General features: G+C 51.9%; 1 protein-coding gene across 10 annotated transcripts in view; it reads right to left on the reverse strand.

The window, feature by feature from the left end:
* The window catches only part of DLGAP4 (DLG associated protein 4), a 168,805-nt gene that overhangs the window by 25,508 nt on the left and 120,959 nt on the right, over window positions 1-22,338 (reverse strand). For 5 of the 10 annotated variants that reach the window (XM_032141839.2, XM_032141842.2, XM_058433150.1 and 2 more), the window contains 3 exons: window positions 6,671-7,032; window positions 4,094-4,182; window positions 3,159-3,571 (listed from right to left, as the gene is read on the reverse strand). In XM_032141839.2, the coding sequence (XP_031997730.1) occupies window positions 3,159-3,571; window positions 4,094-4,182; window positions 6,671-7,032 (864 nt within the window). Of the gene's footprint in view, window positions 1-3,158; window positions 3,572-4,093; window positions 4,183-4,448; window positions 4,529-6,136; window positions 6,275-6,670; window positions 7,033-22,338 lie in introns of those variants that run through there. The other 5 variants (XM_032141840.2, XM_058433154.1, XM_058433152.1 and 2 more) reach the window with 4 other exon arrangements.

Genomic DNA, 22,338 nt, shown 5'->3' on the forward strand with positions numbered 1-22,338 from the left:
AGATTAGAGGTTGCCTAAGGCTGTGGGAGCGGCTCCTAATGAGTAGAGAGCATCTTTTTGGGGCAATGAACATGTTCTTAAAATAAACAGTAGTGATGGTTGCACCACACTGTGAATACACTAAGTGCCATTGTGAGTTTACTAAATGTGTATTTTAAAAGGGTGAATTTTGTGGTATGTGAATTATATCTCAGTAAAGCCATTACAGGGCAGAAGAAAAAGAGAAAAGAAAAAACCTTTCAGAAAGTCCAACAAAAAGACATGAGGAAGAAAAGGTGAGAGCCTGAGGATCCACCCAGCAGGTACAGCAACTGACAGAAATTCCAGAGCCAGATAACAGAACAAAGAGAAGTGAGAAAATTACTTTTAAAAATTAATACAAGGTGGCCAGGCACGGTGGCTCATGCCTGTAATCTCAGCATTCTTGGAGGCCGAGCCAGGCGGATTATCTGAGGTCAGGAGTTCGAGACCAGCCTGGCCAACACAGTGAAACCCCATCTCTACTAAAAATACAAAAAATTAGCTGGGCATGGTGGTGCACACCTGTAATCCCAGCTACTCGGGAGGCTGAGGCAGGAGAATCACTTGAACCCAGGAGGCAGAGGTTGCAGTTAGCTGAGATCACACCACTGCACTCCAGCCTGGGTGACAGAGCGAGACTCTGTCTCAAAAAAATAAAAATAAAAAAAATGATGGAGCCTTTAAGATTCTGAGGGAAAATTATTTTTAACTTCATTTTTATATTTATACAGAAATTGTTGGCCGGGCGCAGTGGCTCAAGCCTGTAATCCCAGCACTTTGGGAGGCCAACCCAAGAGGATGGCTTGAGCCCAGGAGTTTGAGACCAGCCTAGGCAACACAGGGAGACCTTGTCCCTACAAAAAAATTTAAAAATTAGCTGGGCATGGTGGCACTCTGGTAGTCCTTTGCTACTCAGGAAGCTGAGGTGAGAGAATTACTTCGGCCCAGGAGTTTGAGGCTGCAGTGAGCTATGCTTATGCCACTGCACTTCCCACCTGGATGACAGAGTGAGGACATGTCTCTTAAAAAATTTTTTTTAGGCCGGGCGCGGTGGCTCACGCTTGTAATCCCAGCACTTTGGGAGGCCGAGGCAGGCGGATCATGAGGTCAGGAGATCGAGACCACAGTGAAACCCCGTCTCTATTAAAAAAAATACAAAAAAAATTAGCCGGGCGTGGTGGCGGGCGCCTGTAGTCCCAGCTACTCGGAGAGGCTGAGGCAGAAGAATGGCGTGAACCCGGGAGGCGGAGCTTGCAGTGAGCCGAGATTGCGCCACTGCACTCCAGCCTGGGCGACAGAGCAAGATCGAGAGGTCGGGAGGGGATTGAACCAGAGGTGGTTGTGCGAGCCGTGCCTTCCGACCTGGTGACAAAAAAAAAAATTTTTAAATTTAGCAAATGGAGTGTATTTTTTAAATGTGGCAACAGGGCAAACAATTCGTTTTAGGAAAAACAAAATGTAAAAAGAAGAAAATGCAATAATAATATACTGTTAGGCTCTGCAATAAACAATATTTACATACTCATAGTAAACAGAAACACTGATTACTATTTAACCATAAACTGTGATGTATACAGAGGGTGGGAAAAAGGGAGATAGAGGTTGTGTGAGAGCTAAACACTCATCTATGCCAATGGTAACAGGAAATTAATAGAAATGATGATTAATTTTAAAGAGGAAATGTAATCAGTCACATTTTTAAAAAGATATATGAAGACAAATACCAGAATATACAGCTAGTAAAAACTGAAAGCAGGGAAAGGCCCAGGTAGGGCGGTGGGCTGGATGTTTTCTCTTAGAAGCCTTTTAATGCTCTCTGATCCTTGTCTCTGTTTTGATTTTTAGAAATACTATTATTGTAAAAAGTTACTAGGTACTTTCCTCACAACAGTTCCTCTGCACTAGTGGGTGTGACATCAAAGCTGGCAACTGGCCTAGAGGACAGTGAAAACAATTACTCTGATGAGCCTTCTGCATCATCAAAGGCTGCTGTCCTCAGGTCCTCCACCATCATGTATGGGATGCGGGTCAACACCATTTGGACACTCTGAAGACCTGTCCTTCCTGAGTGTGGAGGAGTAGCTCAATGGGAACCAGAGCCTCAGGTGAACCAGGTGGGTGCAGGTCAACAGCCTGGAGCTTCCCAGGACCTGCCTTCCACCACCCAATCCCCCTCCAACCACCTGTGAATCTAGGCTCCCTATACGTGTCTAGCACTTTCTTGAACTAATTTCTCAAGAGAATTTTTGGAAATTGGCATGATATAGGTAGAAACTTAAGTGGAAAATAAAAGCATAACTTCTTCACACCCTGTTGAGACTCAGTTGGATCCCTGGTGCTTGGCACACAGGAAGCACTCAGTAAGAAGCTGTTGGCTGAGTGTGGTGGCTCATGCCTGTAATCCCTGCACTCTGGGAGGCATAGGCAGGTGGATCACCTGAGGTCAGGAGTTCGAGACCAGCCTGGCCAATATGGTGAAACCCCGTCTCTACTAAAAATACAAAAATCAGCCAGGTGTGGTGGCACGTGCCTGTAGTCCCAGCTATTCAGGAGGCTGAGGCAGGAGAATTGCTTGAACTTGGGAGGCAGAGGTTGCAGTGAGCTGATATCGTGCCACTGCACTCCAGCCTGGGTGACAAAGCAAGACTCTGTCTCCAAAAAAAAAAAAAAAAAAAAAAAAGGAAGTTGTTGAAGGCATAATTAGGCTCCCACTTTTCTCTGTGTCTGACAGGTCATCAGGCCCTTTACATGCACGACACATTCAATCCCTACAACATGCTCACATAGTGAGCAGAGGATTATCTCCATTTTACAGATGAGGAAATGGGGGCTCAGAGTAACCTGACCAAGGGTTACTTCACTAGTAAGGGAGGAGTTGGGATTCAAACCCAGGTGTGGGTGACCTAACAGCCTGCACAACAAACAGCTATCACCAGCAACCCTTTCTGGAAAGAGGTTTGGTTAAATAGGTGGGTGGATGGAAGAATGCGAAGAAAGTAAGAAGGGATCTCAAAAACTAGCCCAAGAAGAGAACCTAAGAGACCCCCACTCAGAAGTTCGGAAGCTGCTGGCCACCAGCTGGAACTAGCTGCCAACACCTTCTACCCCTGCCCAAGGACCATCCATGTGGCACCCACCTTCTTCAGAGAGGTTGTTCTCTTTGGTCTCCTTGTCCATCTGGCAGCACCAGCCTTCCAGCCGCTCCGTTTCTGCCTGCAGTAGCTTTAGGAACCAGTAGCCATCTCGGCGGCAGGCCCCTGGCTGTGCCGGCTCTGCTGGGGAGCTGGAGGAGGTCTCGAGCCAGGGGTCGGGTGGGGGCAGCGAGGATGCCTCTAGGGCAGGGTCGCTGTTGTCTCCATAGGAGAGGTTGCGCTTGATCTGGGCAATCTTGGGGGCCTGCCGGGGACCGGCATCGATGCTGATGGAGTTGGGGTGAGGGGTACAGTCTGGAAGGCTCCTCTCAGATGACTTACAGCTCGAGTCATTGGCATCCTGGGTATCCGAGTCTGTGTCCCGTCGGGAGGACATACTGTGAGACGGGACGCTGCTTCTGTGGGTAGGGGGTGGATGGGGTGGGGACAGGAAGGAGTGAGTCACCAAGAGGGCCAGAGACCAGAGGCCGCCTTGACCCGGACACACGGGAGACAGAGAAACGGATGCATCATCTGCTCACCATGCGCCTGAAGCGGGTCCCACAGCCCCCATCTCATTCTCGGCTCAGCCCTTGCCCCATCCCGCCCAAGCCCACACGCACACACACACGAGGACAAGGTCATAAGGTTGCCTGTTTACTGCAGTGGGGCCAGGAAGACCACCAGCATCAGGGCAGCTGAGGCCATGTCCTGGCCCAGCCGTGGCCCCCGTGGGTGACTGGTCTCACAGAGCAAGTGCTCATCTGTCCACCCGCCCGCCCCTGCCCAGCCTCCCATGCCTGGGCCACCACCCACAACCCAAACCCAGCTTGGTTATTAGAAATCCAGCAAGGGGAAGTGGGTTAGGGAGAGCAGGAGAGGTGAGAGCGGAGGGAGGGAGAGGAGAGGGGAGAAGCAGCCGCCACCTCTGTCCGACTTACCGCCAGTCGTCCTCTACCTGAACCCCGATGGACTGGAATTTGGTAGCGGGACTGGGCTCCTCTTTTGGCACTGGCTGAATGCAGTCAACCTTATTGAAGGACAACGACAGCAACAGCACGGAGACAAAGACAAAAATAAAAAACAAACACCACACTTGCTGCTGAAATTCACATTAGTGGGACGACGCAAACGGACGTGTGGACAGACAAACACGAGGCATGCGGACACTGCACGTGGGCCCGAGGCCGGACCAGGTTAAGCCGGGCACTGCTCATTCGCGCAGAGGCGGGCAGGCGGGCGGGCGGGCAGGTGGGCGGGAGGTGGGATGGAGTGGAGATGACTGGCTTTCCCTACTCTGAGGAGGGTGCCATCACATCGATCGCTTTGGGTCCGTTGTCCTCCGAGAGGTGGGAACCGTTCCTTCTAGTCCTCTCCTTCACACGCATCAGAGAGAAAAAAAAAGGACGACGAAAGAGAAAGAAAACACACACACACACACAAAGCCACAGCCGTTATCTGGTGTAGTTGAAGCTGGCGGCTGTCTTGAGGCAAAGATCACTCCCTGAACCCTGTGGCGGAAGCCTGGAGGGCAGGCCAGAGGCGCCTGCACTAAGGGCAAACCCTGGACAGCAGTTCTAGATTCAGAAACTGCCACCCACAGGAGCCACCGAAGTCCCTGGACATTATTCACACTTGGCTGAGGTTACCTTTAGCACTGGGTGGCCCTGGGGAGCAGTAGGAAGGACTGGGGTCAGGGCCAAGTGGAAAGCTGTCACTCCCTCCACTCCTGTGAAGTGGAACAGGACAACAGTGATGCCCTGCACCTGCCTTTCTTCTCTGGGACAAAGGTCCCGGGCCATGAGGCAGCCAGGCCAGCTTTCCTATCATCGCTCAAGAATGAGGGAGAACCCACACTCAATCTAGGGCATGAGGCACCAAGGGTTCAGGGCATCCTCAGAAACTGGGGACTCATCAGTCTCTTGGCCTTGTGGAGAGAAGTAGGGGCCAGGGAAGCTTTCTGGGACAGGAATGCAGCCACATTTCCCCTCGGCAAAAGCCGGCTCAAGGAATGCAGCATCACTGGATCTCCAAGGAGCTGCAATGAGAGCAAGAATGGGGCTGGGGTGAATCCAGGGAAAGGGACGCGCAGGACAGGCCTAAGAGAGTCCTTATCCCGGTGTCATTTTCTGGGTGAAAGGAATCAAGGGTAGTCCTAACTCTTAGGTTTTCCAGGAAGATAAGAGCGTCTGGTTTGGCCAGCAAGAGTGTGGGGCTGCCCAAAGATATGGGTGGTCAGGACCAAAGGTTGAAGATTAGGCTACCCTCTGTGTTTCTAAGAATACCACCTGTGCAGGGCAGGGACTGGACACTTAAGAAGCCCAGAAAACAGACAGCAGAGTCTCCTGGCCAACTCCCTCTCTGTTTATACGTGGGCAAGTGGAAGCCTAGAGCTGCCTCTTGGAGGAAACAAATCCAGGCAACTGCAAGAAATTGCTCAGTGAGCCTTCTCTGTTCCATTCAAGCTCCACTTTGTGTCCCACGCTCCTGCATTCCAGTGCTTTGTTATCAGCTGGGCCACATCCAATTGCTCAGGGGTGGCTGGAGGAGTCCCCTGCAGCCTGTGCCACAACACACAACGCCTCGTCCTCCCTGACTCACCCCCGGGCTTGGGGGGGCCCTGTCTCCCCCCTCACCCTCACCCACTGTAGCTGCCCCTCCCTCGTGGCTCTGAATGTGCCCTAGTTTGGTCTGCAGGTCCAGCCAGGGCAGGGAGAGTCCACTCAATCTGGATTTAGAGAAACTCTTAAAAACTACAAGGCAGGGCCCAAGTTTCCCCAGCTCAGCAAACAAGACAGATTATTGACATCGGGTGCATGCAGGAGTGCAATGAAGCAGTGGAGGGGAAGCTGGCACACCTGCCCTGCTGACTTTGGCCACCTAGCCCTGGGGAACCATCGCCTGGACCCTATCCCATGGAGGGAGGCACTGAGACCAGCATCACCCTTCTCAATGACATGGGCCTGGTACCTCAAGCCACCTACCTGTCCCCAAGGCCCGAGAGGGCTCTGGGCAAAGTTCCCCTCGAGCAACCCCCATGGCTCAAGGGCCCTGGGTCCTGGGCCCCTGGCCCATCAGCGTCTATGCTCCATGCTGCTCCTGCCGCCAAGCGGGGCTATGGCCTCCGCACCCGAGCTGACCTTGGATTAGAGAACTGTTAGGCCAGTCCCGCCTCCCACGGGTCAGCTGGCAGGGCAAAGGGTGGAGTGGACAGACAGACAGTGGACAGGCAAACAGTGGACAGGAGATGGCTGGCTGAGTGTAACTACATTCACTGGGACAACCCACTGGAGGAGCAGAAACACATGCCCGCAGCTGCTGACCAGCAGCACATGTGGGCAGGCACCAGCGAGGCATGGTTATGGGTGGAATTCGGTTTGGCCACTTGGGGCTGATCCCCCAAAATAGAGACAAACCACCTTTTCCCAGGAGACCTAGTGGGCCTCCACCAGATGTAATTACACGCAGGCAGGTGCACGGAGTGGGCTGAGGACACAGAGTGCAAAAGGAGCCCCTACTTGTATTCCTATTGATGACAGTTTCCTTTTGGGGGCGGCCTCGGGGTGGGACTCAGAGCTGGTCAGCGTCCCTTGTTCACTTTTCAGAGCTGCATGTTTTGGGGGTGGCTCTGGGGCCTCAGGGGCTGGGGTGACTCCGCCCCGTGTCACGCTGGGCGGTCGGGTACTGCTGTCCAGGCTGTCCGATGAGTTGCTCAGGCCCGACTGGCTAGTCACCTCGCTCTTGTGGTCCTGGCTGTCCAGGTAGGTGTCCTGGGCAGACTCAGTACTGCTCTGGACTGTGACTGAGATGAACGGCTTTGAAGTGGTGCGTGGAGGGACCGGTGGCGGGGTCTTCTTATACGCCACTAGGCATGATGAACCTGCAGATGGATGAGAGAAGGGCAGGGGAGAGGTGAGATGGTGAAGCCCCCAACCTTCTCAAGCCCCTTCCAATGCAGAAGCCCTGCCTGACTTGGCCCTAGCTCTGGCCTTAGCCATTCCATCAGCAAAGATTTCTGGAGCAGGGAGAATGAGGGTCAAGACAGCAACAACCAAGACAGACACACACAGGCCCTACCCACCCTCATTTGAGACAAAGTCTTGAGGGGATGCCACCACTGGCCAAAGATATCCCCCACATCAGTCACACACAAACCTTATTATCCAGCAGGGGCATGTACTAGGTGAAGTGCATGGGGCCACAAGGCTGTGACAGACCCTGACCCGTGCCGTGGGGAGGTGGTGACAACAGAGCAGATGCCAAAACAGCTAAGGAATGGTTAACCTTGCTATCTTCAAGGTCACTGAGAGACTCAGTGCTTCTCCTGGCCTTTTCCTTCCACACCACCTTCCCTCTCCCCATTCCCTCTGCTTGGATGCCCCCCTCTCCACCTGGTCAAAAATGAACACCTCCGGCCGGGCGCGGTAGCTCACGCCTGTAGTCCCAGCACTTTGGGAGGCCGAGGTGGGCAGATCACCTGAGGTCAGGAGTTCGAGACCAGCCTGACCAACATGGAGAAACCTCATCTCTACCAAAAATACAAAATTAGCTGGGCGTGGTGGCGCATGCCTGTAATCCCAGCTACTCGGAAGGCTGAGGCAGGAGAACTGCTTGAACCTGGGAGGTGGAGGTTGCAGTGAGCCGAGGTTGCACCATTGCACTCCAGCCTGGGGAACAAGAGCAAAACTCCATCTCAAAACAAACACATGAACAAACAAAAAAACACACATCCTTCAGGGTCCAGCTAACCCCCTTCCCTATCTTGCCATTCCCACCCCCACCCACTTCCTCGTTATGTGAAACCTCGTACACTGGTCTGCCTCCCTGTTCTCCACTGGTCCAACTCCCTGTTCTCCACTGAGATTCCCAGAGCCAGGACCTGCCATGGGTAGGAACCTGAACCATCTCTGAATCTTACCCCGATCCCAGCCAGGGGCTGACCCACAGCAGGGGCCCAGAACACCAAAGGCCCACTGCTTGCTTCTCAGACAATGAGAACTCTGTTGGCAATAGAAAGTGCTTTTCCAACAGTTGCTATTTGCTGGGAGGGTGAGGTTGGATCTAGTGCCTTTCTCAGCACCTTAACTCCAACTGCCTGTTGCCCGGTGAGGACTGAAACAAGCCCCTACCCTGGTCTGGGCCCACAAGCCAGATAAACCCTGCCTTCAAGGGGCTACAATCATGGTGACGGTGACAGCCCAGAGGCAACTCACAAAACAAGGCCCAGTATCACAGGAGCTGTGGACAAAGGACTGTAGAAACCATCCATCTGCCACTATGAGATACCATCACATAACCTATCAGAATGGCTAAAAAGTGACAACATCAAATGCTATTGAGAATGTGCAGAAACAGTGATACTACTGTCATGGAAAACACATTGGCATTTTCTTATAAAAATAAACATGCAGCTGGGCATGGTGGTACACGCCTGTAATCCTAGCTACTCAGGAGGCTGAGGCAGGAGAATTGCTTAAACCTGGGAGGCGGAGGTTGCAGTGAGCCGAGATCACGCCATTGCACTCCAGCCTAGGCAATAAGAGCAAAACTCCGTCTCAAAAAAAGAAAAAAACAAATAAACAAAAACCACTTTTTTACTTTTGGTAGAGATGGGGTCTCACTATGTTGCCCAGATTAGTCTCAAACTCCTGGACTCAAGGGATCCTCCTGCCTCAGTCTCCCAAAATGCTGGGATTATAGGTGTGAGCCACTGTGCCTGGCCTATAACATTCTTGAAATGACCTAGAGAACATATTAGTAGTTGCTAGGGGCTAGGGCAGAGGAAGTCACTAGGGAGAGGGTGAAGGGGAGGGCAAGGAGGGAAGTAGGTGTGGCTATAAAAGGGTAACAAGAGGGACCCTTGTATGAAGTGATGGAATAGTTCTGTATTGAGTGTGGGCATGGTTACATGAATGTATGCATGTGATAAAACTGCACAGCACTAACACACACACAAGTGAACACAAGTGGAACTGGGGAAATCTGAATAAGATGGGTAGATTGTATCTGTTGATATTCTGGATGTGAGAATGTATTAGTTTTGCAAGATCTTACTATTGAGGGAAATCGAGTAAGGGGTATGAAGAATCCCTTTGTATTATTTTTTACAACTGCATGTGAATCTACAATTATCTAAAAATAAAAATTTAATTTAAAATAATCCATCTGTTCATCCAATAGATATCTATGAAGCCAAGGCCTTCCAGTGGATTCCAGAAAAGCCAGGAGCCCTCATCAGCAGAGAAACAGCTCTGCAGTGAGTTCTTTGAAAGTAACACATGCCACGATGTTAAGCCCAGGGAACTGGATGCTGTGCCTTGTGCCCAGCCTAGTCCAGAGGCGACAAAGTACTCTGAGTTCCAAGCCAGGGGCACTCACTTCCTACTCATCTGTTTGAAATGTCCCAGTCCTGCTCAGGCCTTGAGAAAACTCAGAGATCCCCCAGACAGACACCTGTATCTCTGGTTACCAACCTAAGAGCAGTGTGCAGGCAGAAGGACAGCTACCTCTCTGGGCCAAAAGAAAGGCAGCAGGTAGGCAGGAGGCAGGGCTCTGGTCGAAAGGAGAGTGGCCCTCCAACACATCATCCTGTGAGAGGAGGGACACGCCTGCTCAGCGAAGAGGAGCGCCTGCGTTCAGCTGGCCATAAGGCACAGGCTGTGGACCAAAAGCTGGGTCATTTACTAAGCTGTGCTCAGCAGCTTTGCAGCTTTGTAACGTAAGCCTTGGTGCCTGTGAGGTGGAGATCACGACTATGCCCACTTTGCAGGTGGGGCACGTGAAGCTCAGGAAGGTTAGACAACTTGCTCAAAGTTGCAGGAGTAAGCAGCAGCCGCATCTGCTCCACAGCACAGCCACCTCACTCTGCTCTCCAGGCCTTGGGCCCCTCCTCGCTGGGCTGGGCTGGGCTGGGCTGCAGGTGTTTGGGGCCTTTACTCATCACCACACCCCTACAGCATCCTGCTGGGCCCTGGGACCAGTCTGCAGGGGCACAACAAACCAAAATCTGACTGTGGGAGTGGAAAGGGCCTCGACTGAGGCAGGGGCCTGGCTTCCAGTCTCCTGCTTGCCCTCTGGGCTTCTCAGTACTCTCCTCTGTTCCAGAAGCCGGGGCGGGAGGGATTCTCACTGGGTCACAGGAGGGATTCTCACTGGGTCACAGCATACTGTATTCACACATCCCTTGACAAACTCAAAGCACTGCCCCATTCATCCTCTCCCTCAGGGATGGGTGTGGAGCCTCCCATCACTGTGATTGCAGGGAAGATCCCCTCTGTGAATGCCTTCTCCACTGATGCCTGAAATCCTGAAATTCTCTAGTTTCAAAGTCATTTCGGTGGTAAGGGTCCAGAAGCCAGGGGGCAGTGTGGAACCAGACTAGCCGGAGTTCAGGTCCCAGCTCTGTCACTGACCTGTTGTATGGCCCCAGTTTCCTCCTTGTAAAACGGGCGTGATTACGTAGGTTGCATTGCATAAGCTAAGGCTGGGCCAGGCCTAGGCTTGGCATCACTCCTCATTTCTGGTACAGACACAACTGGGCCTCTGGGTAGGGTGGGGATGGGGGGCGAGCCAAATTTCTACCACTCCCCAGCGACTGGCAGGGAGTCTGGGCTAGTTCTCTGACTGGCCCAGGGACAGTTTCTACCAAGACCTGGACGTTTGTTTAGAGCAGCTCTTGAAATCTATGGCCATGAGTACCCAGAAGAGACAGGACTAACTCATTGAGGATTTCAGGAAAGGAATGGATTTGTTTGACCTAAAGTCCCAAACAAATGGGGTTTTTTGCCCTAGATCAGAAAACAGAAGCCAACCTCAATTTGCTCAAAATGTTTAAGGGAGTATATCTCCCTTAGGAGGGCAGCAGTTAGCATGGGGGCGCAAGAACTGGGCACTAAGCCTAGCTTAGGCTGTGTGACACCAGAGTCCTTGTTCCCACCTGTGGGGTAGGGATGACACTGTCCATGAAGAGTGTGCATGCAGCATTCACGAGGGTCTGGTGGGGAAGAGGCACACCTTCTTCCCAATGGAAGACAACAGGACTGCCCACAGCCAGGGTCTGGACAAAGGACTGACCCTCCAGCCTCTCTCTCAGAGCTGCTGGCCCAGAGTTCTACTAAGCACCCTCAGAGACCCTGAGCCCTGGGCCTAGGCAGCCAGTCATCAGAGGGAAAGTGACCCAGCCAGAAAGCAAGTCCAGGCCTGATTCGGTAAGAGGAAAGTGAGCTTATCTTGGATCCTCTGTGTCTCCTGAGGCACACACAGGCCACAGCCAGATAAGTAGTGTTGACTAGCATACAAGATTTTGGGGCTTCAGGGGCTCCCTGGGAGACAGGCAACCCTCAGCTCTGAGTATTGCCCCCCTGGAGCAGGGAGATGGGACCTCACCTTGTACAGGAGAGCTCTCATTTCAAGTGTGTGAATGCAGGTAATATAGTGAGGAAATACCTCACCCCCACCTCTTTCCAATACCTCACCCCGGCCACTTCCTCCCCTGCTGGGGCCTTCACACATACTGTTCTTCTGCCTGGAAGGCTTCCCTAGGCTACCCACAAGTTTCAGAATTTCTTCCTCTGAGAGCCTCCCCTGACTGCCACCTCTTCTTCTACCTGGGAATCTCCATCAGAGCACTGACCACATCAGTCCACAGGCTTGGAGGAGTCACCTGACAGCTACAGGCCCGGGGCAATTGAGGGAACTCTGTCCTGACAAATCATGCCACATGCTAGGATTGGGGTTATGCCTCAAGCACAAAGGCTCTCAATGATTTGTTGAAAGAGAAAATAAACCTCATTATCACTACAAAAACCCTCAGTTGCCAAAAAACCTTTGTTATAGCAAAGGCTCCCAACACTTTAGTATCCAAGCTTCTAGGGCCCCTCCCAAACCTGAGCCCTTTTTACTTGGTCCCTGCCCATCCATCTCGGCAGCTTCATCTCATGCCCCTCCTGCCCCCTCAGCATACGCCTTCCAGCTTCAGAGAACCAAATGCACAGTGCACCATTCCTAAACACAGCACACCTCCGTGCATCCAAGCCTTTACACGTGCATGGGTTTCTGCTGGAGCCCCCTTCCCCGTCCTCCATGCTTCCTGCCAGCCCCTAAACCACAGCACGTGAAACCACCCATCCCCATGGGCTGCATGCTTGCTTCTCCTGACCCCCTCTCAGCCATGCAGGTCCCTCATGCCACAGCCCAGACATAAGCCAGTTGTGCGATGCATCCTCCGTGCAGCCTGCTCCCAGCCCCAGGTATCTAGCCCAGCCTCCCTGCCTTGCAGCACCTAAGTCTTTGCTTCTTCTGGAGAAGCTTCCTTTATCTCATTATTTCTGTCTTCTACCCCAAGATTTCATCCTCCAAACTGTATTTATCAGGTCAGAATGAATTTGTTTCTGCATTTTTTTTTTTGAGACGGAGTCTTGGTCTGTCGCCCAGACTGGATGGAGTGCAGTGGTGCGATCTTGGCTCACTGCATCCTCCACTTCCCAGGTTTAAGTGATTCTCCTGCCTCAGCCTCCTGAGTAGCTGGGATTACAGGCATGCACCACCATGCCTGGCTAATTTTTGTATTTTTTTTTTTTTTAGTAGAGATGGGGTTTCGCCATGTTGGTCAGGCTGGTCTCGAACTCCTGACCTCGTGATCCGCCCACCTTGGCCTCCCAAAGTGCTGGGATTACAGGCGTGGGCCACCGTGCCCGGCCTGCATTTTGTTTTTTATTGTAAAGGTTATAAGCTGGCCAACCAGAGCTTCAAATAGGAGTGGCTGTGACTCCATTTCCTGAGGGATACGGAGGACACAGCAACCCCAAGAAGCTTGCCCCCTCTGCATGTGTCTTGGAGGCCAGGCTGAACTTGGCCCTGAGGCCTAACACGGGCCTCATGCCTGCTGGCTCCCAAGTGCCTGAGGGGGCAAAGGAGAGGCGGTCTACACTCCTCAAGAGGAACAGATGCCATGGGACCACAGACAACCTGGAAGCCATGGCTCAGGCTTTACAGCAAAGACAGTGGGGCCGGGCTCGAGGCCCCCATGAATGGATGAAGCTGACCCCAGAGACAGGCAGACTCCCTTAACTCCCTTTGCTGGTACTGCCAAGCTAGGGAAAAGGCTCATTAGTGGAAAGGCTGAGGGATGGTTAAGATCCCACACCCTCTCCCAGCCAGCAAGTAACTTGTCAAACCACACAGCTAAATTGGGCAACTCATCTGTGTGCTATGATAAAAACAGAGCTCAAAGACTCTCACCCACCCAGCCTCAAATCCCTCCCTCCTTTCCTCTGTTTCTTTCCCCCAAGGCAGAAGCAGCTGGGAAGAGAATTCCAAGCAGCTAGGTCAGGATCAGGGACACATTGCCTTCTCAAAGCCACTTCTCTGTTGACAGTCCATGTGACCCTCTCCTTTCCCACTGTTTCAGTCTGAGAGCCACCTCCCTCACTGTGCCTTAAGAATAGCAACACTGGCCGGGCGGGGTGGCTCACGCCTGTAATCCCAGCGTTTTGGGAGGCCGAGGTGGGCGGATCATCTGAGGTCAGGAGTTCAAGACCAGCCTGGCCAACACGGGGTAACCTCATCTCTACTAAAAATACAAAAAATAGCCGGGTGTGGTGGTGTAGACCTGTAATTCCAGCTACTAGGGAGGCTGAGGCAAGAGAATTGCTTGAACCCGGGAGGCGAAGGTTGCAGTGAGCCAGGATTGCGCCACTGCACTCCAGACTGGGTGACAGAGCAAGACTACATCTTAAAAAAAAAAAAAAAAAAAAGAATTAGCAACATCAAACTTTACTTTCAAACTCCAGCAAGAGGGACTGGCAGCCCCTCTCACGGCAGCATCCTCCCAAGTCCTTCTGGGGATCCTCCTCTGCCCCTCACAGCCAGGCCCCTCCCATCCTTACCTTCTCCCCCGATCTGGAGCCAGCCTCCCTGAGACTACCACAGATGCCCCCTGGCCTTCCGACCTCCTGTCCCTCTTCCACCCCAGCCATTTGAGGAATCCAATCATGTCACTGTTTGAAACCATTCAGTGGCACTACAACCTGGAACCATTCAATGGTTTGTAGACTTGGAACAAACAAACCCTTCAGTGGGGGCATTCAGGGCCTCGAGGATCCGCATCTGCCTCGGACCCTAACATCCACAGAAGCCAAGAAGTTAAAAAGGTGTCAGGCTGGTGAAGACAAAGCCATAAAGCTCAGGGAGCTAGCTCTGTCCTTGGAGCCTGGTCCAGAAGCCACGATGCACTCCCATCGGTAATGATTCTGATGCTAACAGCTGACCTTACTGAGTGCTGACCATGGCCAGGCCTGAGCAAGTGCTTCGTATATAGCTGATCCTACTCACTAATTCTGTATGTGCAAAATTACCTACTCACTTGAATTTACTTGCAAAACCAACACTTAAGGGGCTCACAGACATGTGCCCGCTGCACACATCCCCAGCTGAGGTGGAACAAGGTGACACTCCACCTTCTCACTGCAGCTCTCATACTGTAAACAAGTGTCCTTTCGCAGGTCTATTTAGTGCTATACTTTTCCCATTTGTGGGCTTTCTGTTGGTGACTTCACTGTTTAAAATGGCTCCCACACAGTGCTGAAGCACTGCCCAGTGTTCTTAGTGCAACAAGGCTGTGATGTCCCTTATGGAGAAAAGTGTTAGGTACGCTTCATCCATGCATGAGTCATAGTGCTGCTGGCCATGAGTTCAATGTTAATGAATCAATAGTATATTAAGTAAAGAATCTTTCAGCTGGGCACAGTGGCTCACACCTGTAATCCCAGCACTTTGGGAGGCTGAGGCGGGCAGATCACTTGAGGTCAGGAGACCAGCCTGGCCAACATAGCAAAACCCCATCTCTACTGAAAATACAAAAATTAGCTGGGTGTGGTGGTGGATGCCTGTAGTCCCAGCTATTTGGGAGGCTGAGGTGGGAGAATCACTTGAACCTGGGAGGCAGAGGGTGCAGTGAGCCAAGATTGCACCACTGCACACTCTAGCCTGGGCAACAAGAGACCCTGTCTCAAAAAAAGAAAAAAAATCTTTCTTTTTTTTTTTTTTTTTTTTTGAGACGGAGTCTTTCTCTGTCCCCCAGGCTGGAGTGCAGTGGCGCGATCTCGGCTCACCGCAACCTCCACCTCCTGGGTTCACGCCATTCTCCTGCCTCAGCCTCCCGAGTAGCTGGGAATACAGGCGCCCACCAACACGCCCGGCTAATTTTTTGTGTTTTTAGTAGAGACGGGGTTTCACCGTGTTAGCCAGGATGGTCTCGATCTCCTGACCTCGTGATCCGCCCGCCTCAGCCTCCCAAAGTGCTGGGATTACAGGCTTGAGCCACCGCGCCCGGCTGAAAAAAATCTTTCAACAGAGACACACACAAAACAAGGTTATGGATTGATTTGTGGGTTGGTAGAAACATTATGACCACAGGCTTGCAGTGACCCTATATTGCCCAGAAGAGCAATGGTTTAGCATTCACTATGACTCTGTGAACGTAACTACAGTGAATGAGAATCTACTTTAGCTATCCTTTAGCTGACTGAATCCTCAAAACCAGTATGAGGAAGGTTCCTATTTCCCAAATGTAAATGCCCCATGTTACAGGGAGGTGGAGATTTGCCTGCATTCACCTCCCAGCTAGGCAGTGCTGAGGCTGTGACCTGAAACCGGGGTGCCTAAAGGCTGACCACTACTCGATGGCCCCTCTGTTGCACTAACTGCTTTTTTTTGTTCGTTTGTTTGAGACAGAGTCTCACTCTGTTGCTCAGGCTGGAGTGCAGTGGCACAATCTTGGCTTACTGCAACCTCCGCCTCCCAGGTTCAAGCGATTCTCCTGCCTCAGCCTCCTGAGTAGCTGGGATTATAGGTGCCCGCCGTCGTGCCCGGCTAATTTTTGTATTTTTAGTAGAGACGGGGTTTCACCATGTTGGCCAGGCTGGTCTCAAACTCCCGACCTCGTGATCCACCCGCCTCAGCCTCCCAAAGTGCTGGGATTACAGGTGTGAGCCACCGCGCCCAGCGCACTGCCTTTTACACGGCAGTTGTTTTACCCATAAAAATAGGATGTGATACTCAATGTGCTCTGGGTAGGAGCCAAGGAGCTGACAGGCATGAGGTACTTTTTGATCTTGGGGTGGGCCCATGCCAATTTTGTTACCATGGTTTCTGGATTAAGGAGAAAGTGATTGCCTCCTGGGAGGCAATCTGGGGGCCTTTCTGGAAGACACTAAGGGTGCCTGCGTCTAGATGGGTGGCAAGAGTCACTGAGTGGCAAGGAAATACAGAGCTTTCTGGTGAAGGGATCCTCTGTGAGCAAAGGAGCAGGGCAGGGCAGCCCAAGGCATGAGAGGACAGATGGTGAGTGGGACACAGTTTGGCAAAATGTAACTTAGGTACCTTAGCTGGTGGAGGGAGGATAGGGATTGAGGAAAGGAGATCCAAGGAAGGCTGCCTCCTCTCAGGATCCTCAGCTTCCTGGGGCTACTCTAAGCAGCAATGGGAACAGAGGCACCTTCTTCCTGCCCATAGCATCCCATTTCTCATGAAGTCCCTCCAGACTGGCCCATGGGCAGAGGATTTTACAGTGCACAGGCACTGAAAGCAGTTAGGAGGGAGTATAACCTACTATCTCAAGAGTCCCAGTGCACTAGGCAGCTCTGCCAGGGAGTGCCAAGGCCATTCACACTGAGTGTGTCCAGAATGAATCTGAATCCTCTCCTCCTCCACATCAGCCTTGCTCTCCCAGAGAGGGGGCCCTGAGCACTCAGTTATACACTCCAGAAGCATGGGAATTCCCATCCCCTCCTTCCACCCTCCTCCATCTGGAAAGCCTCACCTCTCTACCGCAAAAGCACACCTAACAGAGACCAGCGTCTCTCTGCCCCAGCAGGCCTGGTCTTTTGCCTCCCTGTTTTCTCTATGGCCCATCTTACCCACAATCACTCTTGGAACCCTGACAGTTTTTAAAAGCTCAAACTGGATTGCTTCTCCCCTTTTCTAAAGCTTTTCAAAGGCTCCCCATTCCAGGCTAGGTGAGGTGGCTCACACCTGTAATCTCAGCACTTTGGGAGGCTGAGGCGGGCAGATCACCTGAGGTCAGGAGTTTGAGACCAGCCTGGCCAACATGGTGAAACCCCGTCTCTACTAAAGATACAAAAAATTGGCCAGGTGTGGTGGCGCATGCCTGTAATACCAGCTACTCAGGGGGCTGAAACAGGAGAATCACTTGAACCTGGGAGGTGGAAGTTGCAGTGAGCCGAGATTGCGACACTACACTCCAGCCTGTGCAACAGGAGCAAAACTCTGTCTCAAAAAAAAGCCTCCCCATTCCATACAGAATAAAATCCACATTGCTCACCTCAGCCTACAATAGGAACTGGCCCACCCTCCCCTCCCTCATTCCATTCCAGCCACACCAGCCTTTTGCTATTCCTCAAACGCTCCAAGCATGCTCCCGCGTGGGGCCTTTGGACCTGCCATGCCCTGTCTGAAATGAACTTCACCCTTATGTTGGCATGTCTGCTCCTTCTCATCATGATTTTAGGTCCAGTTCAAGTAGCATGTCTTCAGTGAGGGCCTCCCTGACCACCCAGTCTAAAGCTGTTATTCTTTCAATAAGAACTCTGCTTGTTTCATTCAAGCACTGGTCATTTATTAGCTCACACATCTTTGGTCTCTCTCCTCTACCAGACAGGGAACCTGAGTATCTGATACAGGTCCCTGATGGTGGGGACCTTGAGTATCTTATATAATCATGGTGCTTTCTCAGTACCAGGCTCTATACATGGTTGGGCTCAGTAAATACTTACTGAACGAATGAACAAACCCCTATTTGACAATGGGTAAACAGAGGCACAGGGAAGCAGAATGATTTATTCCTGGTCTTTTAGTTTGGATCTAATGCCCAGGACCAGGGCTTTGAACTCCCTTCAGATCACGCCCCACCACACACAGGAGCACAGTCTGATGGGAGGTAGAGCCTTGAGCAAATCTGCTTGAAGCTGGGCAATGAAGCTGTGGGAATGAGGGTGCAACAAACCCTTGGCACGGAGCAATGGAAAGTGTGTGAAAAATAATCATTTCTGAAAGGTGGCAGAGAAAGCATGTGGTGCTTCCATTAACACTTTCCAGGCAAGGTGTAGCATTTGTAGAGATTTAAAAGCATCATTACTGAGGCCTGGGCCACGTGCTACTTTATCCTGACACAGCTCTGGGAGGAGTGGTAATTATCACTGATGCTTTACAGATGGGAGAAGAGGCTTTTTACTCTTATGAGTGGCAGCGCAGAAAGCTCTGCTCTGCAAGGCCAGCCTGCCAGGATCTAAAAATCAATGCTGGCCATGGTGGGCTGTGTACTCTGCACGGGGCCTGAGTCCCTTCTGGGCCTTAGTTTCCACAGCTGTAAACTAAGTGGGTTGTCCCTGAATGAGGGTCACAGTTCAAATGTGCACAGGGCATCAACCCTTTCTGGCTCACAGCTGCCATGTTGGAGACCTGGGCCCAGCATTATCAGAGCTGCCAAATGTACCAGAAATCTGGATTTTAAAATATACATTTCAAATTAGCAGTTTTTTTTTTTTTTTTTTTTGAGACAGGGTCTCACTCTATCATGGCTCACTGCAGCCTTGACCTCTGGGCGCAAATGATCCTCCTACCTCTGTCTCCCAAGTAGCTGGGGCCACAGGCATGCTCCATCATGCCTGACTCATTTTTAATTTTTTGTAGAGATGGGGTCTTTGTTGCCCAAGCTGATCTCAAACTCCTGGGCTCAAGCAATCCTCTGGACTTGGCCTCCAAAAGTGCTGGGATTACTGGCGCGAGCCACCTCGCCCGGCCAAAGAAAATAATCTGAACGTTCCCAGCACACAGAAAAATGTTTAAGGTGATGGATATCCTAATTACTCTTATTTGATCACTACACATTATATGGCTATATTAAAGTATCACATCTACCCTGAACATATGTATATCTATTATATATCAATAGAAGAATCATTTGAGGAACAGTCAGTGGAAAAAAAAAATCAATTGGCAAAAAAACTCCTCTGAATTTTCAAATGGTGTTAATTCATAATTTTAAGAAATACAATGCAGGTGCACGTGCAGCGGCAGTGGCCCGTGGCACATGTGTCTATCACTGCCCCAGCAGCTGCCCCAGACCTCCTTGCTCCTTCTAGGGCTCCAGCCCCCTCCCTTGCTCCCCAGGAAGACTGTCCATAAGAGCCTCCTCTCGGAAAGGCAGGAGCCTGGTCGGAACCTTGAGGTGGAGGCAGCCAGGAGGAACTTCTAGTGGTGTCTCAGTTCCGGCTGGGTGAAAGCAGAGAAAGTCTCTTTTGGCCGGAAGGCCAGGTCTGGTTTCAGGCTCTTGGCACCAGGACACAGGTGGCAGGAGAGCTGTATGCAGAGTGCAGACAGCCACCCTCCTTCAGGGACCTGGAGCAGAGGCCTGAGAGGGACCTGCTCAGTTGCCAGGGCAATGCCTCCACCCCACCCCAGCTGCTCCTTAGGAGAGCTGCTCACTCCCCAGTTGGGGTCAAGGGTATGAGGGGCTTTTTTCCTGACATGTTGGGGTCACAGGAGTGGGGGAAGAGGTTAAGCAATGCCTCTAGGCACACCCACAGACCAGGGCGGCAGATCCTCAGTGGGTGGGAAGCTGTCTGCTGGCTGTCCATGACATCTCCCACTGACAGAGGGCTGGAGGTGAACTGGCCTAGCATGAAGCACTTTATATATTGGCTCACCAACTCTTCACCAGGCCTACCATTCTGATTTCAAGGAGAAAAAATAAACAAACAAAAAAACCCCTGAGGCTCAGAGAAGTGAGTAGCCCAGGATTACACAGACAGGAAGTGGAAAAGCCAGAATCTGAGCCCAGGCTTTCCTCCCACAGCCAGTGCGTTTAGCTGCTCTTTAGCCACGCCCTCCAGGGCTGGGAGTTAGGTGCCACCTGCCAGAGCCTGGCTGAGATCCTGGCCAGGCCAGTTCCCTAGTCAGGGCCTAAAAGTGCCTAAATGGGCCCTTTATTCCTGGGGTCTTCAGGCAGGGTTTGACTATTTCCTGAGTGGGTTAGAGGGTGGCAGCTGTGGCTCTGCTGACCATGAGGACAGGGGCCTGGTGACCTCTGGTACAGAACCCCAGCACATGGCTAAGGTGCCCACGCTGCCTGTGACTGCTGCTGCCCACTGTCCTCCTTCAGGTCCTGATTCCAGACACATGGCCCCACATGCTCTGACTCTCTCACCAGGAACACCAGAACCGCTGACATGGGTTCCCAGCCACTCAGGACTTCCTCCAGCGTGGCTGAGTCTGGTTCTGGGGATTCCCAAGGGGGCCTGGGGAAGGCTCTTTGGACTCTCACCCCACCCCAGGTCCCTCAGAACAGCTCCATTTCCCCTTTTTTCTCTGTATAGAATTCCCGCATGGTATTCTGAGACCTACCAGACTAATTCACTCTCTCATAGTACACATGAAAAAGGACCAGGGAGGCAAATGCACTAGCTGAGGATCTGGCAGCAGAGCAGGGACCCTTGCCTGGGGCTATGAGTGTGGGAATGTTCCTGGTCTCCCCCCAGCCTGGAGAACACCAGTTCCGGGCATTCAGGGAGGCATCCTCCCGTAGCTGAGCTCTGCCTCCTCTAGCCCCTGACCACTGACCTCCAAACAGTATGTCCAAACAGCATGTAGTTTCTGAAAAACCATTTCTACTACCACTGCAGCCATATCCAGTAAGCAGCCTGTCAGGAACCATCCACTCCTCACCCATTCTGTATTGGAATCTGCCACAAACATCATTTTATTTATCCTCAGAGACCCACCTGCAGAGTCTGCTCTGCCAAGAGCTCTGCCCAGTGGCCCCTGCCCCAGCCCACCCTGGACACCTTATTACCATCATCCCTAGGAATCCAAGCTTTAAAGAGATGGTAGCGCCCAAGCTACTGTTACTAAATCACGATCTTGTTGTTTATCAAAGCTATAACCATTTGGCCGGGCATGGTGGCTCATGCCTGTAATCTCAGCACTTTGGGAGGCTGAGGCAGGGGGATCACTTGAGGTCAGGAGTTTGAGACCAGCCTGGCCAACATGGTGAAACCCCGTCTCTACTAAAAATACAAAAATTAGCTGGGCATGGCATCTCATGCCAGTAATTACTAGCTACTCAGGAGGCTGAGGTGTGGGGATCACATGAACCCGGGAGACAGAGGTTGCAGTGAACCAAGATCACGCCACTGCACTCCAGCCTGGATGACAGAGTTAGACCCTGTCTCAAAAAACAAAAACAAAAAACCAACCCACTAGAAGCAGGTGTTAGTGAGCAGGAGAACCTGCCCAGTTACAAAGCTGCCTCGGCTCCAGCCCAGTGCAAAAACTTGACATGTGCAGCCCGTTTGGTCTGGTGAAGGACTGAGGGTAGAGAATGCAAAATGTGGCTTTTCAAATACTGGCTGTATCATATGAGCTTTGCTGCTACCTTTCCAAAGCCCTAAGATCCCAGAGCCCAGCCTGGGAAGTATTACTTGGAAAGAGCCTCAGAAAAACTACCCTCACTTCTGGAGGGCTGATGTCAATGGAGGGCTGACTTCAAACCCTGGTGATAGGTCACAAAAGCCCGGCTTTCACAAACTGTCATAGGCTGTGTGTCCAGTGTGCAAAGCCAGACGCTGCCAGGCCCTGTGCACCTCGATTGCTGGCCTCTTTCACCATTCTGAATGACCAAGCGAATCCCAGAATAGAAAGGCAGTGTTAACAAGCTCATTCACCGGGCCTGGAGTGGCAGGTGGCATATCAGGTGACAGGAGTAGGAGCCAAGATCCCTGGGCAGCCGAGAGTCGGGATGAAACGAATAGTGCAGGACTGAATGGGGAAAACCGAGTTCACTTCAGGTCAGCAGAGGTAATGCTGCCTGCCTCTGTGCACCCGGGGGAGAGAGACACGGAAAAACAGAGGGATTTTTTTTTTCCCTCAGAGCTTATATTAAGACCCTGAGTTTGAGGCCGGGCGCGGTGGCTCACACTTGTAATCCCAGCACTTTGGGAGGCCGAGGCGGGCGGATCACGAGGTCAGGAGATCGAGACCACGGTGAAACCCCGTCTCTACTAAAAATACAAAAAAATTAGCCGGGCGTGGTGGCGGGCTCCTGTAGTCCCAGCTACTCGGAGAGGCTGAGGCAGGAGAATGGCAGGAACCCGGGAGGCGGTGCTTGCAG

This window comes from Hylobates moloch, unplaced genomic scaffold (genome assembly GCF_009828535.3).
Source record: "Hylobates moloch isolate HMO894 unplaced genomic scaffold, HMol_V3 SCAFFOLD_21, whole genome shotgun sequence".
Taxonomy (NCBI): domain Eukaryota; kingdom Metazoa; phylum Chordata; class Mammalia; order Primates; family Hylobatidae; genus Hylobates; species Hylobates moloch.